Here is a 25,514-nt window from a genome sequence, read left to right as displayed (position 1 = left end):
TTTGCTTGCATATGCACTCGCCCCGTGATGTTCACTGGTCCTTGGTCAAGTGCATTCTTCGGTATATTCGTGGCACACCGACCTTCGGTCTTCGTCTTCGTGCTTCTACCTCCACCGAGTTGCTTGCTTACACAGATGCGGATTGGGCTGGCTGTCCCGACACTCGACGGTCCATATCGGTATATTGTGTCTTCTTCGGTGACTCTCTCATATCTTGGTCCTCCAAGCGGCAGCCCACCATCTCCCGCTCAAGTGCCGAGGCTGAGTACCGTGCCGTCACCAATGTTGTTGCCGAGACATGTTGGCTCCTTCAGTTACTTGGTGAACTTCGGGTTTCCATCCCGAAAGCCACGGTGGTTTACTGTGATAATGTTTCGGCCACCTGTCTCGCAGCCAACCCAGTGCAGCACAAGCGCACCAAGCATATTGAACTTGATGTTCACTTCGTCCGCGAGAAGGTACAGTTGGGTCAGCTTCATGTTCTTCATGTACCGACCACCCAGCAGTTTGCCAACATTATGACCAAGGGGCTTCCAACCGCTGCATTCCAGGAGTTTCGTTCCAGTCTTTGCATCGCCGACGCCGGCGCTTCGACTGCGGGGGGTGTTGAACGTGACATATCTTGTATTTCTAATCTTATCTTCTCTAGCCTTGTATAGCTAACTCCTAGAGATATGGTAGGATTAGTTACCTTGTCACGCAAGACATCCTGTGTATATAATGTAACCTACTCCATGGAATACAATGAGTTGCACCAAATATTCTCTCTACAAATACAATACAAATCCCAAAATTGAATAGCCAGAGGGGAGAAGCCAAACCACAATTTTCCCAGAGCCTAATTTTTGTGTCATTCGCTAAAGACAATATGTATCCAAATTTTACAGCTTTGGAAGACCAGACCACACCTTCCTTAAGAAAACACCTCCCCAAAAGGTAGAAGCCATAATTTTGAATTTAGAAGATATTGGGGCCTATGTTTAGTATCTACTATATTCTTCCAATTTTCCCCTTCGCTAAGCATATATACCTCTTAATCAAGCACCGTCTTGTGAATAATTAATAAAGTGACTGCATGCATCGTCCAGATGCAGAGACCAGGGGTCCTCCTACTTTTCTAAAAATAAAAAGAATGAGTCGTCAACGTAAAACGGTTCTTTCACGCCGAAGGATCTTGTACTCCCACTGATTTTCACGGTGAGCCTCTGCCTCATCTCGTGAATACACTTCGTGAGAAATTTTCCATAGATGCAACATTCCTCCCATTATAAGTTCGTTCTAGATTTGGTTGTCAAATTGATCCGTGCAGGAAATATGCCCTAGAGGCAATAATAAAGTTATTATTTATTTCCTTATATCATGATAAATGTTTATTATTCATGCTAGAATTGTATTAACCGGAAACATAATACATGTGTGAATACATAGACAAACAGAGTGTCACTAGTATGCCTCTACTTGACTAGCTCGTTAATCAAAGATGGTTATGTTTCCTAACCATGAACAAGGAGTTGTTATTTGATTAACGAGATCACATCATTAGGTGAATGATCTGATTGACATGACCCATTCCATTAGCTTAGCACCCGATCGTTTAGTATGTTGCTATTGCTTTCTTCATGACTTATACATGTTCCTATGACTATGAGATTATGCAACTCCCGTTTGCCAGAGGAACACTTTGTGTGCTACCAAACGTCACAACGTAACTGGGTTATTATAAAGGAGCTCTACAGGTGTCTCCAAAGGTACATGTTGGGTTGGCGTATTTCGAGATAGGATTTGTCACTCTGATTGTCGGAGAGGTATCTCTGGGCCCTCTTGGTAATGCACATCACTTAAGCCTTGCAAGCATTGCAACTAATAAGTTAGTTGCGGGATGATGTATTCCAGAACGAGTAAAGAGACTTGTCGTTAATGAGATTGAACTAGGTATTGAGATACCGACGATCGAATCTCGGGCAAGTAACATACCGATGACAAAGGGAACAACGTATGTTGTTATGCGGTCTGACTGATAAAGATCTTCGTAGAATATGTAGGAGCCAATATGAGCATCCAGGTTCCGCTATTGGTTATTGACCGGAGACGTGTCTCAGTCATGTCTACATTGTTCTCGAACCCGTAGGGTCCGCACTCTTAAGGTTTTGATAACAGTTACATTATAAGTTTATGAGTTTTGATGTACCGAAGTTAGTTCGGAGTCCCGGATGTGATCACGGACATGACGAGGAGTCTCGAAATGGTCGAGACATAAAGATTGATATATTGGACGGCTATATTCGGACACCGAAAGTGTTCCGGGTGATTTTGAAGAAAACCGGAGAGCCGGAGGGTTACCGGAACCCCCCCGGGAGAAGTAATGGGCCATATGGGCCTTAGTGGAGAGAGAGAGGGGCTGCCAGAGGTGGGCTGCACGCCTCCTCCCCCCTGGTCCGAATTGGACTAGGAGAGGGGGCGGCGCCCCCCCTTTTCCCTCTCCGTCCCCACTTCTTTCCCCCTCCTAGTAGGAGTCCTACTCCTACTAGGAGGAGGACTCCTCCTTGGCGCGCCATAGAGGGCCGGCCGGCCTCCTCCCCTAGATCCTTTATATACGGGGGTAGAGGGCACCCCTAGACACACAAGTTGATCCACGTGATCATACTCTTAGCCGTGTGCGGTGCCCCCTTCCACCATAGTCCTCGATAATATTGTAGCGGTGCTTAGGAGAAACCCTGCTACGGTAGTACATCAAGATCGTCACCACGCCGTCGTGCTAACGGAACTCTTCCCCGACACTTTGCTGGATAGGAGTCCGGGGATCGTCATCGAGCTGAACGTGTGCTAGAAATCGGAGGTGCCGTAGTTTCGGTGCTTGATCGATCGGGCCGTGAAGACGTACGACTACATCAACCAAACGATTCCGTTGTCGATCTACAAGGGTATGTAGATCATACTCTCCCCTCTCGTTGCTATGCATCACCATGATCTTGCGTCAGCATAGGAAATTTTTGAAATTACTACGAAACCCAACAATCCGAACACCTAAAATCAGAGGAGCATGCTAAGAATTCAGTCGTAATCTGGACCCTGGCAACTCAGTGTTCATTGGCGCGCTTCTCTCTTAGGTTCCTACACCACGTGGCACGTGGCACATGTGTGGTTGATTACTTTGCTAACCTTGAACTTATGAAATCGAGAAGGAGCCTAACAACCCCCCCCCCCTCCCCCCTCCCCCCCTCGTCGTAATGGGTCAGTAGAAGCCGAGATCCACACCGGGTTTTTTTCGAGAGTACACCAAAAGCGTACCGTATTTTTATAGAAGTAAGAAAAGATGTTTACAAGAGGCTGCGCGAGACGACGAGTCGTCATGGCGGTGGACTCCAACTCCACACGAGGACAACCAAAGCCTACTCTCTCACAAACCTAGCTAACCCCTCAACTTCTACTCCCGCCGATTTCCATTGCTTTATCTCTTCAAGGATAATAAGCACTAGACTAGTGTCCGATCTAACTTGGTCGTCTCTATTGAACACCCTAGCATTCCTTTGCTTCCAAAGGTGCCATGCGGTAGCAATGACAAATGAGTCGAAACCTCTCTTGATCTTCCCATGAAAGGAGGCACGCGTCCTCTCCCACCATGCCATGAAAGAGTCATCTTGGCATGGGATCTGAATGTTGACTTGAAGGGCCTCGAAGCATCCGTGCCAAACTTGTCTCGCATAGACGCATTGAGCCAGGATGTGATCCACATTGTCCTCTTCCTGTTCGCATGTGAAGCAAGGCGAAGTGGTCTCTTGTAGTCCATGTCTCGCTCTACGATCCGAGGTCCAGAGCCGATATTGTGAGGCCAGCCAGGCAAAAAATTTGCATTTGAGTGGCACCCAGCTTCTCCATATTTGTTTGGCGGTGGCAGAGGCCAAAACAGAGCCTTTTGTAGATAGACTTTGCCGAATAAGTTCTAGATTCATCACACGGCCAGATGAAAGCGTCGGGTTCAGCCTCATTCCTGACCACCGAGGCGATCGCTTGCTGGAGATGAATGAGTTGCATATGGGCAGTGAATGAGAGTTGACCTTCGATGTCTAGCATCCATGCGCCTTGGTGGAGAGCTTGCTGGACTGTTCTTGTACTCTTAGTCCGCTTCTCGACCATTGCCGCGAGCAGGGGGTGTATCCACCTATCGGTCCAGAAAAGAATCTTTGAACCATCACCAACTCTGGTGAGCACCATGCTGTCAAACACTGCTTTCGCTTCCTTATCGACCATGAGATGCAAGCCTTGCCACAGCCGACTGGGGTCCGTTCTCCTGAGCCACTCCCATCGAACCCGTAGGGCCAACCCTTGCAGTTCGACGTTTTTGATGCCCAAGCCGCCATAGCAAGTAGGCCGACATATGGTTTTCCATGCCACGAGACACTGCCCACCATTAACAGTAGTTTTCCCAGCCCAGAAGAATGCTCTCATCCATTTGTCGACCTCTTCGAACACCCACAAAGGCGCATCCATGACCAGCAAATGATGGACCGGCCGCGCCGAGATCACGCTTTTAGCGGGCACGAGCCTGCCCGGTCTCTGTATCATCCCTCGCTGCCAAGCTGGTAGGAAGTTCCTGACTTGGTCGAGCATTGGTTGCCATTGAGCTTTTGACAACTTGTGAATTCCGAGCTGGAGCCCCAAATATTTACAAGGGAACGCGCCCACTTGACAGTTGAAGAACTGTAGCTCTCTTTCGGTGTCACCTGGTAGTTCTTGGATGAGTATGGCCGAGGTTTTGTGGTAGTTGACTCTCAACCTGGAGGCGTACCTGAAGTCCTGGAGAATCTCTCTGACACACGCCAGGTCTTGCTCCGTAGGTCGCACGAAAAGTGCAACGTCATCAGCCTACAGGGACAATCTTTGATTTGCCATTATGTTGTTGAAAGACGAAAGGGCGCCCTCGCTAGTGGCTCTACATATCAGGACCGATAGGACCTCCATGGCAATCACAAAGAGGAGCGGCGAGCTGGGATCTCCTTGCCTCAGCCCCCGGGCGTGATCAAATCTCTTCCCTTGGTTACCGTTCACAATGACTTTGGTGGAAGCAGTTTGGAGCAGTATCGCAACCCAACGCAGGAAGTTAGTGCCAAAACCCTTGGCTCTAAGCACTTCGAAGAGGAATGGCCACGAAATGGTGTCGAACGCGCGGGAGATGTCCAGTTTGAGGAAAACTCCAGGTGCCTTTCTTGCGTGAATTTTCCTAGCGACCTGCCTGACCAAGAGGAAGTTGTCATGCAAACTCCTTCCCTGAATCACCGATTTTGATACTCCACATAGATCCATCCAAACACATGCAGGTGACGCAACAGCATGACCAGGACCCTCTGAGTTCAGATCTGGTCAGTTTATGATGCTCTCTCCTGTACTGTAGACCTCAGAAAGTAGAGATTTTACACTGTTTTGGAAATAGTTTCAGAAACATGTAAATTATTTCAAAGTTTCAATTATTTTCAATAATATTCCTATGTTTTAGACATATTTTTTTTTTGAAACAAGGCAAAAGATTTGCCATTTTCATTGATTAAGGAAGAAGGTTTTAGACAAATAGCTGCAAAGCGGGGAACAAAGAACTACTCTCGCAGCATTACAATACTCAAGTGAGTGGCACCTGCCATAGCCCAAAGATGGGCCGCCTCTTTGATCTTCGCGACGACCATCATCGTTGTAGCGGCAGTGTTGTGAAAGACCCTTGCATTATGCTCTTTCCAAATCTCCCAAGACATAAGCATGAACAAGGAGGCGATCGCCTTTCTCTGGTTTCCGTGCGCTCAATCACATTTTTAATCCACCAATCTCGAACTGAAGCCTCAACTCTCCAGCTCCTCACCACATCACCATGTAGGCCAATCCACGCAGCAACCTCAACCCAAACACGCTCAGAGAACCTACACTGGAAGAGAAGATGCGCCGCCATTTCCTGGAATTGTTTGCAAAGCAGGCAAAGGTTGCAGTTCGGCCAGCCATGGCGGAGCAATCGATCAGCCATCCATACTCTGTTTTGAATTATCAACCAAGCAAAAAACTTGCATTTCGGAGGGGCCCAAACCTTCCAAACAGCAGCAAGCATGATGCTAGTCGTGTGTCCCGCAAACTGCGCCATATAGGCAGTTAACGTCGAGTATTCTCCTTCAGAGGTGAACTTCCAGTGGATAGTATCTTGCACACTATTGTTGAGAGTAACAGAGGATAGTTTCTCCCAAAGTGTGGTGAACTCCTGTAGGTGCTCAAGGGTGATCCCATGACCGGTATCAATTTGATTAACCCAAAAATTGTTGAGGATAGCAGTCTGGACTGAGCAAGATTTCTTTTTTGAGAGATCAAAGATCCTAGGAGCAATATCTTTGGGTCTCATGCCTTGGAGCCGGGGTGATTCTCAGAACTTCGCCTTACCTCCATCTCCAATGTGAATCGTGGTGGCCGCCGCAAAAATGTCCCTATCATTGTCATTGCATGGTGTTCCCATCCCAACCCAAGTCTTGGGTGGGTCAGCCTATTCATACCAAAGCCATCGCAATTGAAGGGCAGTAGTAAACTTCTCCAGGTTGAGGATGCCCAAACCACCGAAGATCTTGGGCTTACAGACAAGTTCCCAGTTGACCTTGCATTTCCATCAGTCACCTTGTTGTAAAATAGGGTCTAGTATATTGTCCTTGTACACCTATTTGTATACGTATGTAATTATAATTGTGATCATCTATATATTGAGACGTGAGGCTGGATGTCAACCACCCACGCAAAACCTTAAACCCTGTGTTTCAACTTGGTATGAGCCAGGTCGGGTCGCCGCCACCGCCAGTACCTCGCGCCGCCGCCCGAACCTCTCTCCGCGCAGCCGCTGCTTCCGATTGCAAGCTAGCTATCCATCCATGCAAGCTAGCCATCCATCAGCGCCGCGTAGCTAGCTATCCATCAGCATCCATCCGCCCGCTGCTGTTGCCGCGCGGACATCTAACCGCGCCGCCGCTTCCGATCGCACTTGCCGCGCGAGCCATCTTCCGCGACTTGCTCCGCTGCCGCCACGCGCTGTCCCTTCCGCGCCACTACTGCGATGTCGTCCGCTACTATGTCCGTCGCCCAAACTAGCGGCGCCATCGTCTCTTCTCCCGTCGCCTCGATCCCCGCCACACTCGCCGTTCCGACGATCTCCGTCTGCCTCGGTCGCCACAACTTCATGCTCTGGGGGGGCATCACTAGCACCATTCTTGCCGGTGCCAACCTTCACGGACACCTCGATGGCACCAAGGCGGCACCGGCTAAAACACTCGTTGTCGGCGCCGGTGACGCTGCTACCACCGTCGCCAACCCGGAGTACCACCAATGGTGGGTTCAAGATCAGCGCGTCAAGGGGCTTCTTCTCACCTCCATGGATGAGGATATTGCATGCCAACTTATTGGCTGCGAGTCGGCGCATGCGGTGTGGACAGTCGTCGCCGCCATGTTCGGCGCCCAGAGCCGCGCTAATGTCCGCCACATCCGGCGGCAACTTCAGTCGCTGAGGAAGGACGATCTGTCTGCCGTGGAATACATGCACAAGATGAAGGCCCTGGCCGACACTATGGCCGCCGCCGGCTCTCCGATCCGTGATGATGAGCTTATCGATCACATCCTTACCGACCTCGGCTCCGCCTACAACTCCATCGCCGCCTCCTTGGGCGTGAGTAACGCACCCATGCCCTACTTCAGTTTTTACTCATTGGTTCTGTCCTTCGAGGCGCTGCAGGCACAACAGAGTGCGGTGGAGGGGTGGTCTCCCTCCGCGAACGCCGTGACCTGTTCGGGTTCGTACGGCGCAGGCGGACGCGCGCCCTACTCCGATCCCTATCCCTCACACGGGGGGGGGGGGACGCCCGGCTGATGGACATGGCCAGCCCGGGCAGAGCCGCCAGGGCGGTAATGGCGGCAACACCGGCGGCCGTGACCGCAACGCTGGTTATGCCGGCAATGGCCGGCAAGGTGAAGGGGGCAACACCGGCAACAACGGCGGAGGCGGTGGGCGTTGCAACCGCTGGCGTCCCCGGTGCCAAATTTGCAAGAACTGGGGCCATGAAGCCGACGACTGTCGCAAGCGCTATGATCAGGATTACAACTCCCGCTCCGCCAACTCGGCCTCCACCAACACCGTCGACTTTCCTTGGGTGTTGGATACCAGGGCTACAGATCACTTGACTAATGATCTTGAGCGCCTTCAGGTTCATGAGCGCTATGACGGCAAGGATCAGGTTCAGGTGGCCAATGGTGCAGGTTTGTCTATTTCACACATTGGTCATTCGCGTTTACCCGGTTCATCTCTTAAACTGCGTAACATCCTTCATGTTCCACACATCAGCCAGCATCTTCTCTCTGTTTATCGTCTTCTTTGTGATAATGACGTGTTTGTTGAATTTCACCGTCGTTTTTTCCTTGTTAAGGACAAAGAAACCAGGCGCGTCATCCTTCACGGTAGAAGTTACGGGGGGTCTATCCGGTCCCCTTCGCTTGTGCGTCATCCTCATCGTCTCACCGTGCCTCCTCCGGTGTTCGAGTTTCGTCGTCGCAATGGCATCAACGTCTTGGTCATCCTACAAATAATGTGGTCAGTTCCATTGTTCGGAGTCATGAACTTCTGTGTTCTAGTTCAAATAATTCATCGTTAGTTTGTGATGCCTGTCAGCGTGCTAAGAGTCATCAACTACCTTATTCTACTTCGTTTCACATCACTACTGTACCTCTTGAATTAATACATTCAGATGTTTGGGGTCCCGCTCTTGCTTCGTCGGGAGGGTACAAATATTATGTTAGTTTTATTGATGACTACACACGCTTCACATGGATTTATTTGCTTAAACACAAGTCTGATGTTGAGCAAGTTTTCTACAACTTTCAGGCTCATGTCGAACGCCTTCTGGATTGTAAAATCAAAGTCGTTCAGTCCGAATGGGGTGGTGAATACCACAAACTCCATCGCTACTTTCAACGCACGGGCATCTCTCACCGAGTGTCATGTCCGCATACCTCTCAGCAGAATGGTATTGCCGAGCGCAAACACCGACATTTGGTCGAGACCGGTCTTGCCTTGCTTGCGCACTCCTCTCTTCCACTTCGGTTTTGGGATGAGGCTTTTCTTACGGCATGTTACCTCATCAACCGTATGCCCACTCCGGTTCTCAACAAGGACACACCTTTGTTCCGTCTGTTTCATGTTCAGCCCAACTACTCCTCCCTTCGGATTTTTGGGTGTGCTTGCTGGCCTAGTCTCCGCAAGTACAATGCTCACAAGCTTGAGTTTCGGTACAAGATGTGTGTTTTCCTTGGCTGTAGTCCTTTGCATAAGGGCTATAAGTGTCTTGACCGTACCTCCGGTCGGATATACATCTCTCGTGATGTTATTTTCGACGAGACTGTGTTCCCTTACTCTCAACCCGGCGTTTCGGTTGATCCTGCTTCTCTTGAACATGCACTCACTTTTCCCTCCGATGAACCGGTTCCGGATGTCCATGTGCGTAAATATGACCTGTCCTATTTGTCATCTAACTTGTCTTTTGCAGGTGATATTGCTTTGAGTTCCCCCCAGGTACATGTTGCTGCTCCGACGCCTCCCGATGCGCCCGACGTGCATGTCCCGCCGCCCGAGACGGGCGCGGCTGCCTCGCCTGATGGAGCGACCGCAGATGCGGCTGGGTCGCCACCCTCGTCCGGCGCGGCTGGGTCGCCACCCTCGCCCGGTCTGTCGCCCGGGCCGCCGCCGTCGCCTGGGCCGGTCCAGCACACCATCGTCTCTCGGCCCGTGTCGTCTCTTGCTGAGGTCCCCTCAGTCACGACACCCTCGGCCGAGCCCTCGTCGCCGTCGTCTTCTCTTACTGGCGATGCAGCTCTGGCGCATGCTATGGTTACACGCCATCGTGATCATACGCGCAAGGAGAAGTCTTACACTGATGGCATGGTTCGGTACGACTCTCGCCGTCGTGCTTTCTTCGCCGCACCGGTTTCCCATCGTGATGCTCTGGGTGAACCTGCCTGGCATGCCGCCATGTCCGAGGAGTTTGCTGCTCTCCGTCACACTAACACCTGGGTATTGGTGCCTCGGCCACCAGGTGTTAATATTGTGAGCTGCAAGTGGGTTTTCAAAACCAAGCACCGTCCGGATGGGTCTGTTGATAAGTACAAAGCTCGTCTTGTTGCTCGTGGTTTCACTCAACAGCACGGGATTGACTACGGAGATACTTTTAGCCCGGTGGTGAAGCCTACCACGGTTCGCTTGGTTTTGTCTCTTGGTGTGTCTCGTGGCTGGAGCCTCCGACAGATTGATGTGAGCAATGCCTTTTTATATGGGTTCTTGGCCGGAGATGTGTACATGCAGCAGCCACCTGGGTTCGAGGATGCCACTTATCCCTCTCATGTTTGCAAACTTCAATGGTCTATTTATGGTCTCAAGCAGTCACCCCGTGCCTGGTATGCTCGTTTGAGTCGGCGCCTTTCGCAGCTCGGTTTTGTTGCTTCCAGATCAGATGCATCTCTGTTCATCTTCTCCCAGGGTACTATACAGATATACATGCTGGTGTACGTTGATGATATTGTGATTGCTGGCTCTACCCGCGCCATGGTGGATCGTCTTGTGCAGTCGTTGTCTGCTAGCTTTCCCATCAAAGATTTGGGTCGCCTCGAGTACTTTCTTGGTTTGAAAGCGTCCTTTCATTCAGGGGGCATGACCTTGACGCAGAAAAAGTATGCTTTAGATCTTCTTCATCGCGTCAACATGGAGAACTGCAAGGCCACTTCCACTCCGCTTGCTACATCCGAGAGTTTCTCACGTCATAGTGGTGCACTACTGGGTAGAGATGACTCCTTTCGGTATCGCAGTGTGGTTGGGGCACTTTAGTATTTGACCCTCACTCGTCCTGATATCTCCTTCGCAGTGAACAAAGTGTGTCAGTTCCTGTCTCAGCCAACGGAGGATCATTGGGAAGCAGTCAAGCGTATTCTGAGATATGTCAAAGGTACGCTAGACATGGGACTACGGATTCGTAAGTCCAGATTTACTGGAGTGAGTATATTCACCGATGCAGACTGGGCAGGCTGTGTTGATGATAGGCGCTCCACTGGTGGTTTTGCTATATTTGTTGGACCTAACCTTGTATCTTGGAGCTCGAAGAAGCAACCCACAGTCTCGAGATCAAGCACCGAGGCAGAGTATAAGGCATTGGCCAATGGCGCGGCTGAAGCCATTTGGATAGACTCAGTTCTCACAGAACTTGGAGTCCCACGGCAGCGCACTCCTATATTGTGGTGTGATAACTTAGGGGCAACTTACCTGACGGCGAATCCAGTGTTTCATGCTCGGACTAAACACATTGAGATTGATTTTCACTTTGTGAGAGAACGGGTAGCTGCTTGTGAACTAGAAGTCAGGTTTATTTCTACAGATGATCAGTTAGCGGATGTATTTACTAAACCCGCTACTAGACAGATGCTAGACCATTTTAGAACCAATCTGAATCTTGTATGTTGTTCAGATTGAGGGGGCATGTAAAATAGGGTCTAGTATATTGTCCTTGTACACGTATTTGTATACGTATGTAATTGTAATTGTGATCATCTATATATTGAGACGTGAGGCTGGATGTCAACCACCCACGCAAAACCCTAAACCCTGTGTTTCAACTCTTGTCACATCTCGCCCATAGGTAGGCGCGCCGCAAACTATCAATCTTCCTCCTCCCTTCCACTGGCAATGTCTCTTATATGGTTTCGTCGTGAAAAATGAATAAGTTTTGTGCCCTACGTTATAACAAGTTTCTTTGTTGGGATATAGTGTGATGTTCTATTTTAATCTGCTATGAACTGGAACATACAGTACGCCCCACCAGGGCCAACCGGACAAGGCAACGGCAGCAGGCACAAGTAGGGATCTGTTTTGATAGAGCTTTGACAGATCATAGTCCGTGCGGAGCCCGAACCTAGAAAGCGCCACCCACATCATTTTTACATGTTTACTTCACGTAAGACGGAAGGCCCTTCATGACAGTTAGGTGAAAGGAAAAAATATCACAAAACGAGATGTAAATGCCCAAATGATAAATGCATGACCACGTGGTCATAATTGTATGATCTAGCTGCGAATTCCCAATATAAATGGTGAAGCTAGCTAGTTAAAGATCGATAGCTCAGTAACATGCCGTCAAACCATTTCTTTTATTCTTAATCAAGTATGAGATGTTGGAGTGAAACAAATATCCTACAGGGGCAGTGGGAAGGGCCAAGAGTTTTAAGGGTATGTGCATCCCATCAGTTCCCAGGCAGAGTTTGGACGATCTCCACGTCTTACTGTCGTAGCCAGGGCCATACCTAGGTCGCCCAACCGATTTTGTCAATATTCCACCTGAAGACATGGCCGTGGCCTTGGCCGTCAAAGGCATTGCTCTCCCACACTCAAACAAATCCTTTCGGCAGTGGCGGTTGCTGGCTTGGGGTGGTGTGGAAGCTGGCAACGGCAGCTGCCATTGCACTGCACCTGGCATGAAGAGCAGGATGAGGACAACTAGTGAGATCATCGCGAGACGACTCATGCAGCAGCCCATTGTCTGATTGTTTGCTTCATAGTGGTGAGACAAGTGTATATATACATGATACAACATGAGCTCCAAGTGTTCCTCTTCGATTCAGTTACGAGACAAGCAGTGAGCGTGGTGAAAACTGAATTGTTTGCTTCGAGTGGAAGTCGTAGATTCTGACAACTCAATGTTATTGGCATGCTTCTCTCTTAGGTTCCTGCACGACGTGTGTAGAAACTGAGATCACTTTAGTAGCCTCGAGCTTACGAAATCGAGAAGGGGCCTGACCCTCCTTCCGTCGTAATGGGTCCGTGGAAACTGAGATCCACACCGGTTTTGGTACTCCATGTAGATCCATCCAAACACATGCAGGTCATGCAACATCACGACCAGGAGGACTCTGTGGGTTGAGATCTGGTCGGTTTATGATGCTCTCTCATGTGCTGTATACACCTCACAAACTGGTACTTTTGCTCTCTACTGAGCAGGGTGCCATTGCACTGCACCTGGCATGAAGAGCAGGATGATGATAACTAGCGAGATCGTCCCTAGACGACTCATGCTGCAGCCCATTGTTGTTACTTTCCTTTTCATAGTGGTATATACGTGAGCGTTAAGTGTTCGTCTTCAATTTAGTTATGAGACAAGCGGTGAACGTCCTCGAGTCAAATGTCCGATTGTCTGTGGATTCTGACAACAAATCAAGAAGGGACCCGACCCTGCTTTCGCCGTAATGGGTCAGTGGAAACTAAGATCCACACCGGTTTTGGTACTCCGCAGGCTGATCCATCCAAACACATGCAGGTGATGCAACATCATGACCAGGACCTCTCTGGATGAGATCTGGTCGGTTTATGATGCTCTCTCCTCACAAACTGGTACTTTTGCTCTCTACTGGGACATGTGGCCTTTTCTTCTACAAAAATGTTCAGAAACCATATGCAGGCAAGGACATGATCCCCATTTCAGAAATTATTCCGTTCATGATTCTTATCTCATGAGCGCAATCAACATATGTTCATACATAGATAATATAAGACACGGAGATCGATCAGCTCAACTGAGATTAATTCTGTTCAGTTCTTATGCTCATGCTTCTCTTCACCTCAGTATCTCCACCCCCAGGTAGTCGACGACGCCCTGCACCGTGACGTGGGGCTCCCGACCTTCACCCGGACGGCGGAGATCTGGGGGAACTTGAGCAGCGTGGTGCCGGCGATCGACTGGGCCACCAGTGGGCGGAGCTATCACACATGATTAATCTGTATCGTGCGCGATAGACCCTCCCTATCGCACACCTTTGCAAGGCGACAATTGAAAATTGTGTTGGCGGAAGGACGTTTTAACTATTTGCATAGGACGGCTGCACTAGTGTGTAATTTTCAAATGGTTGAATTTTAGCACATCTTACATTGTTTTAGAAATAGTTTTAGAAACATTAAACTATTTCAAAGTTCCAACTATTTTCAATTATATTCCTATGTTTCAGTCATATTTCATAAACGCAATCAATGTCTCTTATACATTTTCTTCATGAAAAATGAATTTCCAAGTTTTGTGCCCTACGCTATAACAAGTTTCTTTTCTGGGATATAGTGTGATATTCTATTTTAATCTGCTCTGAACTGGAACCTGGAGTACCACCAGGGCCAACAGGCCAAGGCAACCGCAGCAGGCACAAGTAGGGATCTGTTTTGACAGAGCTCTGACAGATCATAGTCCGTGCGGAGCCCGAACCTAGAAAGCGCCACCCACATCATTCTTACATGCTTATTACTTCAAGTCAGACAGAAGGCCCTTCGTGCCAGTTAGGTGAAAGGAAAAAATATCACAAAACGATGCCCAAATGATATATGCATGACCATGTGGCCATAATTGTATGATCGAGCTGCAAATTCCCAGTATAAATGGTGAAGCTAGCTAGCTAAAGATCGATAGCTCAATAACATGTCGCCAAACCATCTCTTTTATTCTTAATCAAGTATGGGATGTTGGAGAGAAACAAATATCCTACATGGGCAGTGGAAAGGGCCAAGAGTTTCAAGGGTATGGGCATCATATCAGTTCCCGGCAGAGTTTGGACGACCTGTACGTCTCACTGTCATAGCCAGAGCCATGCGTAGGTCGTCCATGTAATTTTGTCAATGTTGACATGCCGTGGCCTTGGCCGTTGAAGGCAATGCTCTCCGACACTCAAACAAATCCTTTCGGTAGTTGCAGGTGCTGGCTCGGGGTGGCGTTGAAGCTAGCAATTGCGGCTGCCATTGCACTGCACCTGGCATGAAGAGCGGGACGAGAAAAACTAGCGAGATTGTCGCTAGACGACTCATGCTGCAGCCCATTGTTGTTACTTTCCTTTTCATAGTGGTATATATGTGAGAGTTAAGTGTTCCTCTTCGGTTCAGTTATGAGACAAGCTTGTCTCATAACTCATGAAGCGGCTGCCATTGCGCTGCACCCGGCATGAAGAATTGTAGAGAAGGACGAGAATACCCGTAATTGCTACTTTAAGTGTTCCTCTTTGATTCAGTTATGAGACAAGCGATGAACATGGTCGACTCCAATATCTGATTGTTTGCTTCGAGTGAAAGTCGTGGATTCTGACAACTCAATGTCTTGGCACGCTTCTCTTAGGAGGTTCCTGCACGACGTGTGTGGTTGATTACTTTACTAACCTTGAGCTTTCGAAATCGAGAAAGGGCCTGACCCTCCTTTCGCCGTAATGAGTCAGTGGAAACTGAGATCCACACTGGTTTTGGTACTCCACATAGATCCATCCAATAAACACATGCAGGTGATGCAGCATCATGACCAGGAGGACTCTGTGGGTTGAGATCTGGTTGGTTTATGATGCTCTCTCCTGTGGCCTTTTATTCCACAAAGATGTTCAGAAACTATTATATGCAGGCAAGAACATGATCCCCATTTCAGAAATTATTCCGTTCATGATTCTTGTTTCGTGAGCGCGATTAACATATGTTCATACATAGATAGATAATATAAGACACAGAGATCGATCGGCTCAACTGAGATTAATTCTGTTCGGTTCTTGTGCTCATGCTTGTCTACGCCTCAGTATCTCCACCCCGAGGTAGTCCACGACGCCCTGCACCGCGACGTGGGGCTTCCCGACCTTCACCCGGACGCCGGAGATCTGGGGGAACTCGAGCAGCGTGGTGCCGGCGATCGACTGCGCCACCGACTCCAAGAGGTTGCGCGACGGGCCCTCCACCACGCCCTTGGCTATCCTGCAGGGTAACATTTTACATACTCTGGTGTCAGGAAACTGAAGCTGAAGACAGCACTGCGGCAGCGAGAAAACTGAAGCTGGATGGAGGTGGGGAGTAGTGCATATCACCTGTAGATGTCGGTGTAGCTGACGGTGTGGGAGATGTCGTCGGAGTCCCCGGCGGCGGCGAGGTCCATCCAGGCGTCCACGTCGACCACGAACTTCTGCCCGAGCTTCTTCTCCTCCTGCTTCACGCCGTGGAAGCCGTGGAACTGCAGCCCCCGCAGGATCAGCTTGTCGCCGCCCATCGCCGGCCGCTCCTCGTCGCCGTCCCCCGCCATGGCTGCTCCCCTCTAGAGCTGGGATCGATCCGTTATGCGCGAGCTCACCCGCCGCCGCCGCCGCCTCCTCCTTCAGAGCTGGCGCAGGTGGGTGGGTGGGTGGAAGATTCGGTGAGATTTGGAGCCGGTAGCCTACGGGTGAGATAATGTTGTTTATCCATCTGAGCAGAAATGAGTAATTAAGTTGGCAATATTTCAAGAAATGAGTGAATAACCTGGCAATATTTCAAAAAAAAAAACTACGTATATGAAATTCGCAAGATTATGGAAGTACAGTACAAAAAGAGGACTATTTTGCTACTTTGGAATTAACCATTCCATAGGACACACACAGAAAGTTGCCCTGTAGGACTTCATTTGTATTGCTTATTAGTACATGCAATGATGCACATATAGATGTATCTTGTTCAGAACTGCGCCATCAATAAGTACCACAAGAAAGGAAAATTACACCTCAAAGAAAAGAGGAAAATTAAACAGAATAGCTTTATTCATCTGCGACCCAACATTGAACTTACAGAGGGCCTGCACAAAAACTGCAGCTCTCCACCTTAACCTACTGGCCACTGAGGAATAAACATACCCATATATATTAAACGCAAAAGGAAACTGGGACAGAAAAAGAAAAGTACAGAAGAGATGAAAGCAAGAGGAACTATGTAAGAAACTACTCCACTAAGCTTCCATCCAAGGTTGGCAAAGGGCATGCCCTATGTATCTTCCTAGTGTACATCATGCTTCACCAGAAGCGCAGGACGCCATCATCCATCATCTTCACCTGCGCCTTCATATTTTGGCGGCACCAGATGTCTTTATGCACCCAACTCTCTGGTGAGGAAGCACATGATTTGAATTTCAACCACGGCCAAATCGCACTTCAACTGCTCTCTTTCACTTCAACAGGCTTAGCAGCAGCAGATGAATCTCCAGCGGGGACTTTATCGGCGGAAGGGCTCACACTCTTGGCCTCGCCAAGCCGCACGGCCTGTGCGAAGGTCTTGGTGATATGACCCACCACGTCAGTGGGTATGGTCGAGGGCTTCTTCGGCTCAACAACGCTAGGACTATTGGTGATATGACCCACCAGGTCAGTGGGCACTGTCGACGGCTTCTTGGGCTCAGAAACACTGGAGCTGGAAATCTGTTGTTGCTGATGCAGCCTCGCCTTATTCTCCAGCAGGGCCTTCTCACGTTCCTCGTAAAAGTCAAAGTCATCAAGGATTGACACATTATCCTCATGGTCCTTGAAGATTTTCAGCATCTCCAGTCCTTGTTCCAGTTTCACCTACAATAAGCTCAATTTTTTAACATCAACTAGTTGAAACAGAGCATTACCAACGTTAGCACTTGTCAGTTGCTCCTATAAACCATGTATGCCATATCCTACCAATTTGACAAGTGATATCATTATGAAATAAATAGGAGTAACTACTCCCTCCGTTCCTAAATATAAGTCTTTTTAGACATTTCAAATGGAATACAACATACGGATGTATGTGGACATATTTTAGAGCGTAAGTTCACTCATTTTGCTCCGTATGTAGTCGCTTGGTGGAATCTCTAGAAAGACTTATATTTTGGAACGGAGGGAGTATAAGACAACAAATGTGCAAACCAAGTAACAAAGGAAAATGCTATTCAAAAGCATTGTACCTCCTGTGTGTCCCGGCTGTTGGTTACAGGCTTGTTCTCATTGTTCTCAAGAATTATATGGCGGAAGAGATTATTTGGAACATCCTTCACTATGTGCCACTTAACAGGGAACTGGCCAGTCCACTTATCTTGCTGCCAGTAGTCCACACTCTTCTCGAAATTCACTGGGCCGGTCATCTCCGCAACACCGCAGAACTGTGCACTAGCATTCACCTGGTCCAGTTTCCAATTCTCAGTGAGGAATAACATATGCAAGGTAACAAACAGAGAGCCCCTGAAAACACTGACAGGGAAACAGGATAAAGTTTTTTATTACCGAAAACAACAGAAAAATGGGACAATGTTCTTCCTTGTCCTTCACTTCACGATAGGCTGCGTCTAGTTTCTTGTTTCCATTTGTGGTGCTAGCCCAAACACCATATTTGATGCTCTTGTGCACATTATCTTCGCTGTATGATTTTATGATAAAAAATCTAGCATTTTTGTACTCGGTAACAAAGTCAGCCCTATTGTATGGCTCCTGGTTAAGTCCAACAGAAGGCTTCTCATCTTTACTATCATCCTCTGCTTGCTTCTTAGGCCTGGTGGCACGTGGACCCCGGCTTTGCTCATTGAGGAAGTCAAGTGGACCATCACAGCTGCATAACAAAGAATTACCCCTTCCTCTCCTGCGCCCTTTATCAATTGGAATAAAACTTCTGCCATTCATGCCATAGCCAGGGAAAGGACCCCCGTAGTTAGTGGCCTGTGGGAAACCACCACTATGAGAGAAGCCTCTTCCATACGAGTCACCGGGGGTTCCAAAACCAAAGAAAGACTTCTGCTGAGGGGACATCTGAAATTGGGGAAAGCCAAGTTTAGATCCAAGTACTAACGATTTAGATCCTGTCTTGTTATAATCACTAATAGTGTTGTTGTCAAATTATCATATACATCAGCAAAGAAAGAACAGGTCATCATTCTAATATAAGCTCATGTGTACACATCCAGCAAGCGCTGATTGCATCTGGAAGCAGAGCTTCAGCCCAAATTGCAACTAGACAGTGTCAGGCTAATCTATTACAGGATTTGGTCATGTTTTTGCCGTTTTGTCATCATTATATGGCATACCAGAAGTCATTGCATCCAAACTCTTCAATGAAAATGTTTAGGTAGGAGTTTGAACTTTTGAGTTTTATGGTAAATGTGAGAAGCATGAATGAGCGAACTAGGGGTTTAAAAGTCGCGTTATAAGAGTAAGAGACACATCAGATGGAGTAGTAGTTTTCTTGGGACTATGTTTCTTACAAATAAATGCAGATAAAAAAATTATTGTTGAAGTATCTAAATTGTTATTATTCTTATATGACAAGAGAGAATACCATCCCAGAAGCCATAGGAAAGTTGCTTTGTCCAAACGGCCCTGAAACACCACCAAATGGTTGAGGTGAAGCTGCAGGTGATGGAAATGAACCAGTTCCTTCTGACGATCTAAACCATTCTGCAAAATAGCATTTCAAGGAACACGGTTATAATCGCACCTAAGCATGGGGCTTAAATGAACATATTTTAAACAAAGCATGAGATAGATAATAACCCGGTCTTGGTCCAAAAAGGAAGCTGTTTGGGCTCAGAGTGTCAGCCATAAAAGCTCCTTGTGTTGGGTCAATTGGCATCATTGTCTCACCCTGTGATATTGGAGTAGGAGAGCTTAAATACGGCATGCCAGGTTGTACTGGTTGCTGGTAGTAAGGAGCCGAGAAGGAGAACTGCTGAGGAGAGTAGAGCTGACCATCTCCACTAACACCAGCCGGTACCGGCGTCGAGATAGGAGAATAATGAGCATAAGGGTCATAGCCATAGCCACCATGGTACATCATTGAAGGGTCCTCATTGTACACAACCTTCAAAAAAAAGTCAAACTGAGAAAAAGAAAACATCACAGAAATACTTGACAACTAAGCAAATCAACTTACCGCTGGACCCGCTTCCAATCCTTCCGCATAAGGAGGATATACATCCCATTCATTTGGAGGATTCTCATATCCTGAACCTGCTCATGCCATGCCACAGACCCAATAATATCATTCACCAACTCGAGAGAAAAGTTCGAAAATTCAGAAGACATTAAAATCATGATGACAACAAATATGCTCTCTCCAAAATAAAAATAGTAATATAGTCCAACACTATATATGATAAAAATATCAAACTGAGCCTAAGTTCTTATTATTTCATTATTTGTTCACTGCAGAATGCATATGAATCCTTACAGGTCACAGGCAGTTTCATAATAAATGACAACTTTAGAGATCCTTCCAGTACATATATTCCCAAATAGCATCTTGATAGTGCTTCAATTATTATCTCTTATTAGTTTTGCCCTCAGATTATGAACTATACATGTTAGTGTAAAAATATACTTCCTTCAAAAACAAGGGAATAACCATGCATCCAGAAGATATAACTTTGTATGTGCAGCACAAAGTTTAACTCACCTTGGTAATAGAATGGCTGTGCCTGAGAGGAATACATGTGTTGTGGATACACAACATTATGTTCCCCACCTATGTTGGATGTGCCAGCCTGGGCTTGTCCGTCACTTGGTAGATTGATAACACTTGAATCAAGTGAAATAGTGGGTTTAACAGTTTTCTCATCCTTCCCAGGAATGGTCTGAGGTAGAAGAAGGTATTGCAACAATCAGAAAAAAGGTGAAAATTTTGTATAAAATATATTTAAAATAAATCAAATAATGACCTGCTCTTTAGTGTTACTAGCAAGAACAGGTTTCTGTTCGACCTCGATTCTTGGCTCCGGCGAATCCATAGTGCCTAAAGCAGGAAGATTCAATGAATTAGCTTAAGTCTCAAGAATGGTAAATTAGTGATATCCTATGTAGCATAAAAGATAACACTGTAAAATAGTGTTGCACTTTGTAGAGTGCCGAAAATATTATGGAAGATCAATTGACGGCTAATGTTTTGTTCGTGCCTTTTACTGGCCCTGCCATTTTAAACAAAAGGCTCAATCACAACAAAACTAGGCTAAAGTGAAGCTAAGCTTGCATAAATAGCTCAAGGTTGCAAATAAAGATAGCTGCCTCACAGCATAGTTGCATCCAATTATCATAGAATCCTGTCAATCAATGAGTCACATGCACCACAGATGAATATAAACACAGTGGTTATGGGGACACAGCACTCCAACTTGGTGTACTTAGTTCCTAATTCGCACACTTATTGTAGCCTGATTTATCATGAGGCTAATAGCAACAATCATGCATAATAAAGGCTGTCAAATTCATCATTCACTGCCGTTCTATTTTTGTTTGGTCAAACAGCATTATATAGTAATTGAGGCCTCCCCAGACAACTGGGCCTCACACTGGATCACCAGGTTTCTGCTATGACACAGACATCCTACCATTAACCCCAGCTCTAGTCCAGCCTGCACCAACTATTCACAAGATATGTACATGATCATAACTATGCATCTCATTCAAGTGGATGAAATCATGCCTGGCCCACCCTAATTAAGTGCAGACTAGAACACAAACCATGAACATGTGACACGATTTACATATGATAGCAGCATAGTACCCAACCAATCAAGTGCTTATTGCTACGCATACACGCGAACCAGAATAGTCAACGCCAGCACACAAATGTGCAAGGTTGGAGTTCGGGTGAATCCTTGACGCCTTGGTTGTTCATCGAGTCCAACTGCTGACAACTAATGTCCTTGAGTCCAAGTGCTAACAAGAGCTATGGCATGATTACGCAAGAACCAATTCGTATGTAAGTATGTAACAAAGCGACAACTCAGGCCGAGATCTCGCGCATCAACTCATTTAGCAGCGAAGATCTGTCGGATCATTGTGACATCCTAAACCAAGCATCTCTAGCAATTGCATCAACACCACAGCATCCTAGATCAGCAGGCATCCCCTAACGAAGGTAATCGCTGTAATATCATAAGCCACGCAGCAGCGACCACTAGCAATTGCAACAGCACCGCATCAGCCTAGATCAGCAGGCCGAGCCTCAAACAAACTACAGGATCCAACCAAATCTCACAGGCCGCCGAGCACACGATACAATAACAATCGCAGCAAACGCAAAGCACTCACCGGCCCTCTCCGATCCGGCACGCGCCGATTCCATGGAGGGTCCGCACGCGCGCGGGAAGAAGAAACAGATACCGACCAATCACCGCCTGTCTCCTCCCCGGCTCGGATCCCTCGGCTGCTGACCCCGATCTGGTGGGCGCGGCGCTCCCGCGGTCGGATCGAGCTCGCTCGCTCGCCCGCTCGCGGCTCCTCGGCGGGGTCCGGTCCGATCGGGGGCGCGCGCGGTCGATCTCACAGTCTCCCTCCCTCCATCCGGTGGCGGGGAGCCCGAGGCGAGACGGGGGGCGATGCGGGTGGCAGATGCGGGCCCGCTGCTCCGGCAGATCTGGCGCGGCTCGCCGAGGACTTCCCGTCGCGGGCGGTGGAGGGGAGGGGGTGGGAGGAGGACACGAGGGGAGACGCGAGCGCAAGCAGGAATAGCGCAGGCGGGTGGTGTGGTGGGGGTCGGGACTGGCGAGGCACGAGGCCAACGGGCCGAACCAGGCAGCCAAATATGTTTGGATCGTCGTGCCCAAAAGGAATATTTTGGCCATGGCTGATGACTTGATCTCATCAGTGCTCAGAACATGGTGTCCATCTTTAGCATGCCACTCTACCACTACTTTATTTATCCTACTATATATACTAGTTCAATTTCTCTTATTAGCACTAGCAAGTACTCCCTCCGTCCTTTAATATAAGAGCGTTTTTAACACCTTACTCCCTTCGTCTCATAATATAAGAGCGTTTTTTTAACATCAGTACAGACGCAAGCGCTCATATACACGCGCATACATTCACCCCTATGAACGCACACACGCACACTCTATCCCTATGAACACCTCCGAAAGACTGAGCCGGCATATCATCTTGAAATTTACGAAGTCACCGTAGGCACCTCGTCGTCGATAGGAACGTCTCCTCCCACTGAATGCGCATCGCCGGAAATCCTGAAATAAATCTGGAAATAAATGTGAGCACCAGTGTGTGGTGTCAAAAACGCTCTTATATTATGAGATGGAGGGAGTAACAATTTTAGAAATGGATCAGTTGCAAATATGACTGTGTAGCAGGATTGAGCAGCTAATGACTACCGATCTCTCTGTTCTTATTCCGATAAATAACTCCGTTCTTGAAATATCAATCAACTCATACAAAAACACTTATAGATCCATAAACAATCGACCAACAAAACCATTAGCTATGCATCGACCCAAGAATTAAAATGAAGAAAACTAGTGCAACGTGCATAGTAGACCCCGGTACCAACTAGTGACGTATCTAGGATTTGATAATGTGGGGGTAACCATGGACAACACTCCAATGGCTAGGGAAAAAATATTCTACACTACACCAAAATTAGTATGATGGACAAATAGTGCACTAGTTAAAATAAAACTTGTAAATTGTTTGTGGGGCCATGGTCCCATGAACCCACCCTAGATCCGCCACTGGTACCAAGTAACATGAGTCAATAATCTTCATGAACCAAGTAACATGTCAAGAACTAGCGATTGGCCGAGTCACAAAGGAAATAAGGAATGTGGACGGTTCAAGAACCATTACATATGCTACCACACACTTATGATATACTTTGGGAGGATAAGTTCCAGCCGCTCCCGATCGTTGCCTTCGCTGATGCCAAGCACAAGACACCAGGACACGGTGTGATACGCCGGCTACTCGATGGCTTGGGGATGGGTGGTCGTGAAAGCAGTCTTCTTTGATCTAGACATCAACGAGTTTCAGATTTCTTCTTCGAAGGAAAACAAGGACTAGCATATATGGCGCTCTTTAAAAATCTTATTGGATAGGGGCCGGTCGTGTGCACCCGTAACATCAGCATAACCAGCTTCATCGGGGTGCCACGAAGCTCTGTTTTTGTTGACACCTTGGGACATGTTTGCACCATGATTCCCAAGGGTTCAACACATGCGAAGAATGCCATGGTGTGATTGGTGGGCATGCAAATAGCGAAGGGAGGGTCTTGGATGTGCTGAAGACTTTGCTTCACAGGCAGTTGTTCAGACTTAGCTTGTGGGGTATTGTTCCCGTCCAGATTAGGCACGAATTCCTGTGGTACATGACTCGTGATATGTCTCCTACGTATTTATAATTTTTTATTGTTCTATGCTATTATATTATCTATTTTGAATGTTTATATGCATTAATATGCTATTTTATATGATTATTGGGACTAACCTATCCTATATACTTAAGAGATTCATCCCCACTAACCTATTTATCTAAACATGTAACCTGTCCACATCATCAACCATGTCATCTCAACAAGATTTTCCACCTCAGCTTTAGAAAAAAGAATCAAGAAAAAAAAATATAACCATTCATTTCTCAATACATAGTACCTGACCGTCAACAAAAGCAGGGAAGCTAGCGATTGTTTCCACTTCCACCTGACCTTCAGGCTTCAGTAACTGATGGTCAATCTAAGAGTCAATATAAACAGGGCTCTTCGTTTCACAAATCCACACACGCCACAACTTCCACCGGCGAGCAAAGGCTGCCCTAGCGAGCTCTGGTGCAGGGGACCGCCGCTGCTACAGGCGCGCAGCTTGCCGTCCCCATGTATCCCAGTGCGGAGGTCAGCTCCGCCGAGAGATGAGCAGCACAGGCATCGGGACTGCGTTGTTGCCCTTGCAGCCTACATGCACCCAACAGCGGTGGGCGGTGGCCCGGCCATCCCCAAGTACGATGACTCCGCTTCCTCAAGGATGACCTCCGCATCCCCCTGCTGCCCCAGATGCGACGACGTCGCCGACTGTCAGACGACCTCCGGTGTCCCGGCTACACTGCCCATTTTAAATAGTGGTCATGTTGGTCGGGTCATAAACCTCTGGCATTCTCTCTTGCATTGTTGATCCAAAAGCACACGTGCATTATCATAGTTATACCTACAGATGCATACCAATGTGATTATTTCCTGGATGTTGCAGAGCTTTCTCTTTCCTTTAAACCTGTAGAGTTTTCTATTTGTCCTGAAGTTGGCTAGGGACTTTGGGTAGATCGAAAATTTCATTTGAAATACTGGCAAGAAAGTAGTGGATTAATTGGTTATGTATGGTTCTCTATTTTTGCATCTAGCTATAAAGGGTTCAATATATCGATTCACTGACTTTTGTTGCTAATTTCTATCTAATGTACGATTTTTTTAAATAAAAAAATTCCATCAATGCAGACTCATGGGACTGTTCAAGCTTTTCTGAATGTGTTTGCTGGAAAGGCCAAATAATTTCCCAACGAGCAGTGAAGATGGTGCTCTAACCTTTCTGTTATTTTCTTTGAAATGGTGTAACATCTCCAGGTAATGTTGTTGTTCTACTGAAGGCAACGTGTGGCATTTCTTTATGAGATATTGTAGACAACTGTGACACTGAAGGTGTTCTCCTTTGCCACGAGGCCAACGCCAATCCAGGTGCCATCAACTCTATAACCATCTTTGTTTCTATTTCTACTCATATGCTTGATAACTTTGTACTCCTGCAGTCCCGGGAGGAATCGTTTGTGTAGTTTGTCATGGTAGTATTTTATCTTCCAATTTTATATTCATATACGATGAAAATAAATGTAGAAGGCACAAGTAGACTGAATTCTTGCCCCACTGTGCTAGGTGATACATCTATCTTTTTTGCCCATGT

The 25,514-nt window shown here is 47.4% G+C and overlaps 2 protein-coding genes across 2 annotated transcripts; both read right to left on the bottom strand.

The window, feature by feature from the left end:
* Positions 1 to 15,447: 15,447 nt before the first annotated feature.
* LOC542903 (dihydroneopterin aldolase 2) lies at positions 15,448 to 16,252 on the bottom strand. The gene is made up of 2 exons (XM_044599705.1): positions 15,904 to 16,252; positions 15,448 to 15,793 (listed from the first exon to the last, which is right to left on the bottom strand). Exons 1-2 carry the CDS (start codon positions 16,113 to 16,115, stop codon positions 15,601 to 15,603), a joined length of 405 nt encoding a protein of 134 aa, XP_044455640.1. The 5' UTR covers positions 16,116 to 16,252; the 3' UTR covers positions 15,448 to 15,600.
* A 317-nt stretch (positions 16,253 to 16,569) lies between these two features.
* Positions 16,570 to 22,344, bottom strand: LOC123187765 (YTH domain-containing protein ECT4). Its single transcript, XM_044599696.1, has 9 exons — positions 21,880 to 22,344; positions 20,508 to 20,581; positions 20,246 to 20,423; positions 19,724 to 19,800; positions 19,345 to 19,651; positions 19,130 to 19,248; positions 18,085 to 18,603; positions 17,769 to 17,981; positions 16,570 to 17,400 (listed from the first exon to the last, which is right to left on the bottom strand). Exons 1-9 carry the CDS (start codon positions 21,911 to 21,913, stop codon positions 16,993 to 16,995), a joined length of 1,929 nt encoding a protein of 642 aa, XP_044455631.1. The 5' UTR covers positions 21,914 to 22,344; the 3' UTR covers positions 16,570 to 16,992.
* Positions 22,345 to 25,514: the final 3,170 nt, after the last annotated feature.

The sequence above is a fragment of the Triticum aestivum genome, chromosome 1A (assembly GCF_018294505.1).
Source record: "Triticum aestivum cultivar Chinese Spring chromosome 1A, IWGSC CS RefSeq v2.1, whole genome shotgun sequence".
Classification (NCBI taxonomy): domain Eukaryota; kingdom Viridiplantae; phylum Streptophyta; class Magnoliopsida; order Poales; family Poaceae; genus Triticum; species Triticum aestivum.
The sequence above is the reverse complement of the archived record's forward strand: the minus strand, read 5'-3'. Positions and strand labels throughout refer to the sequence as shown.

Bases quoted from the DNA above. Each gene is read 5' to 3' on its own strand.
- LOC542903 (XM_044599705.1), bottom strand. From the start codon at position 16,115: ATGGCGGGGGACGGCGACGAGGAGCGGCCGGCGATGGGCGGCGACAAG. The intron at 15,794-15,903 runs GTGATATGCACT...GTTACCCTGCAG, and splicing joins AGCTACACCGACATCTACAG to GATAGCCAAGGGCGTGGTGG.
- LOC123187765 (XM_044599696.1), bottom strand. From the start codon at position 21,913: ATGGAATCGGCGCGTGCCGGATCGGAGAGGGCCG. The intron at 19,801-20,245 runs GTGAGTTAAACT...TGGCATGAGCAG, and splicing joins ACAGCCATTCTATTACCAAG to GTTCAGGATATGAGAATCCT. The intron at 19,249-19,344 runs GTTATTATCTAT...GCTATTTTGCAG, and splicing joins CCTTTTTGGACCAAGACCGG to AATGGTTTAGATCGTCAGAA.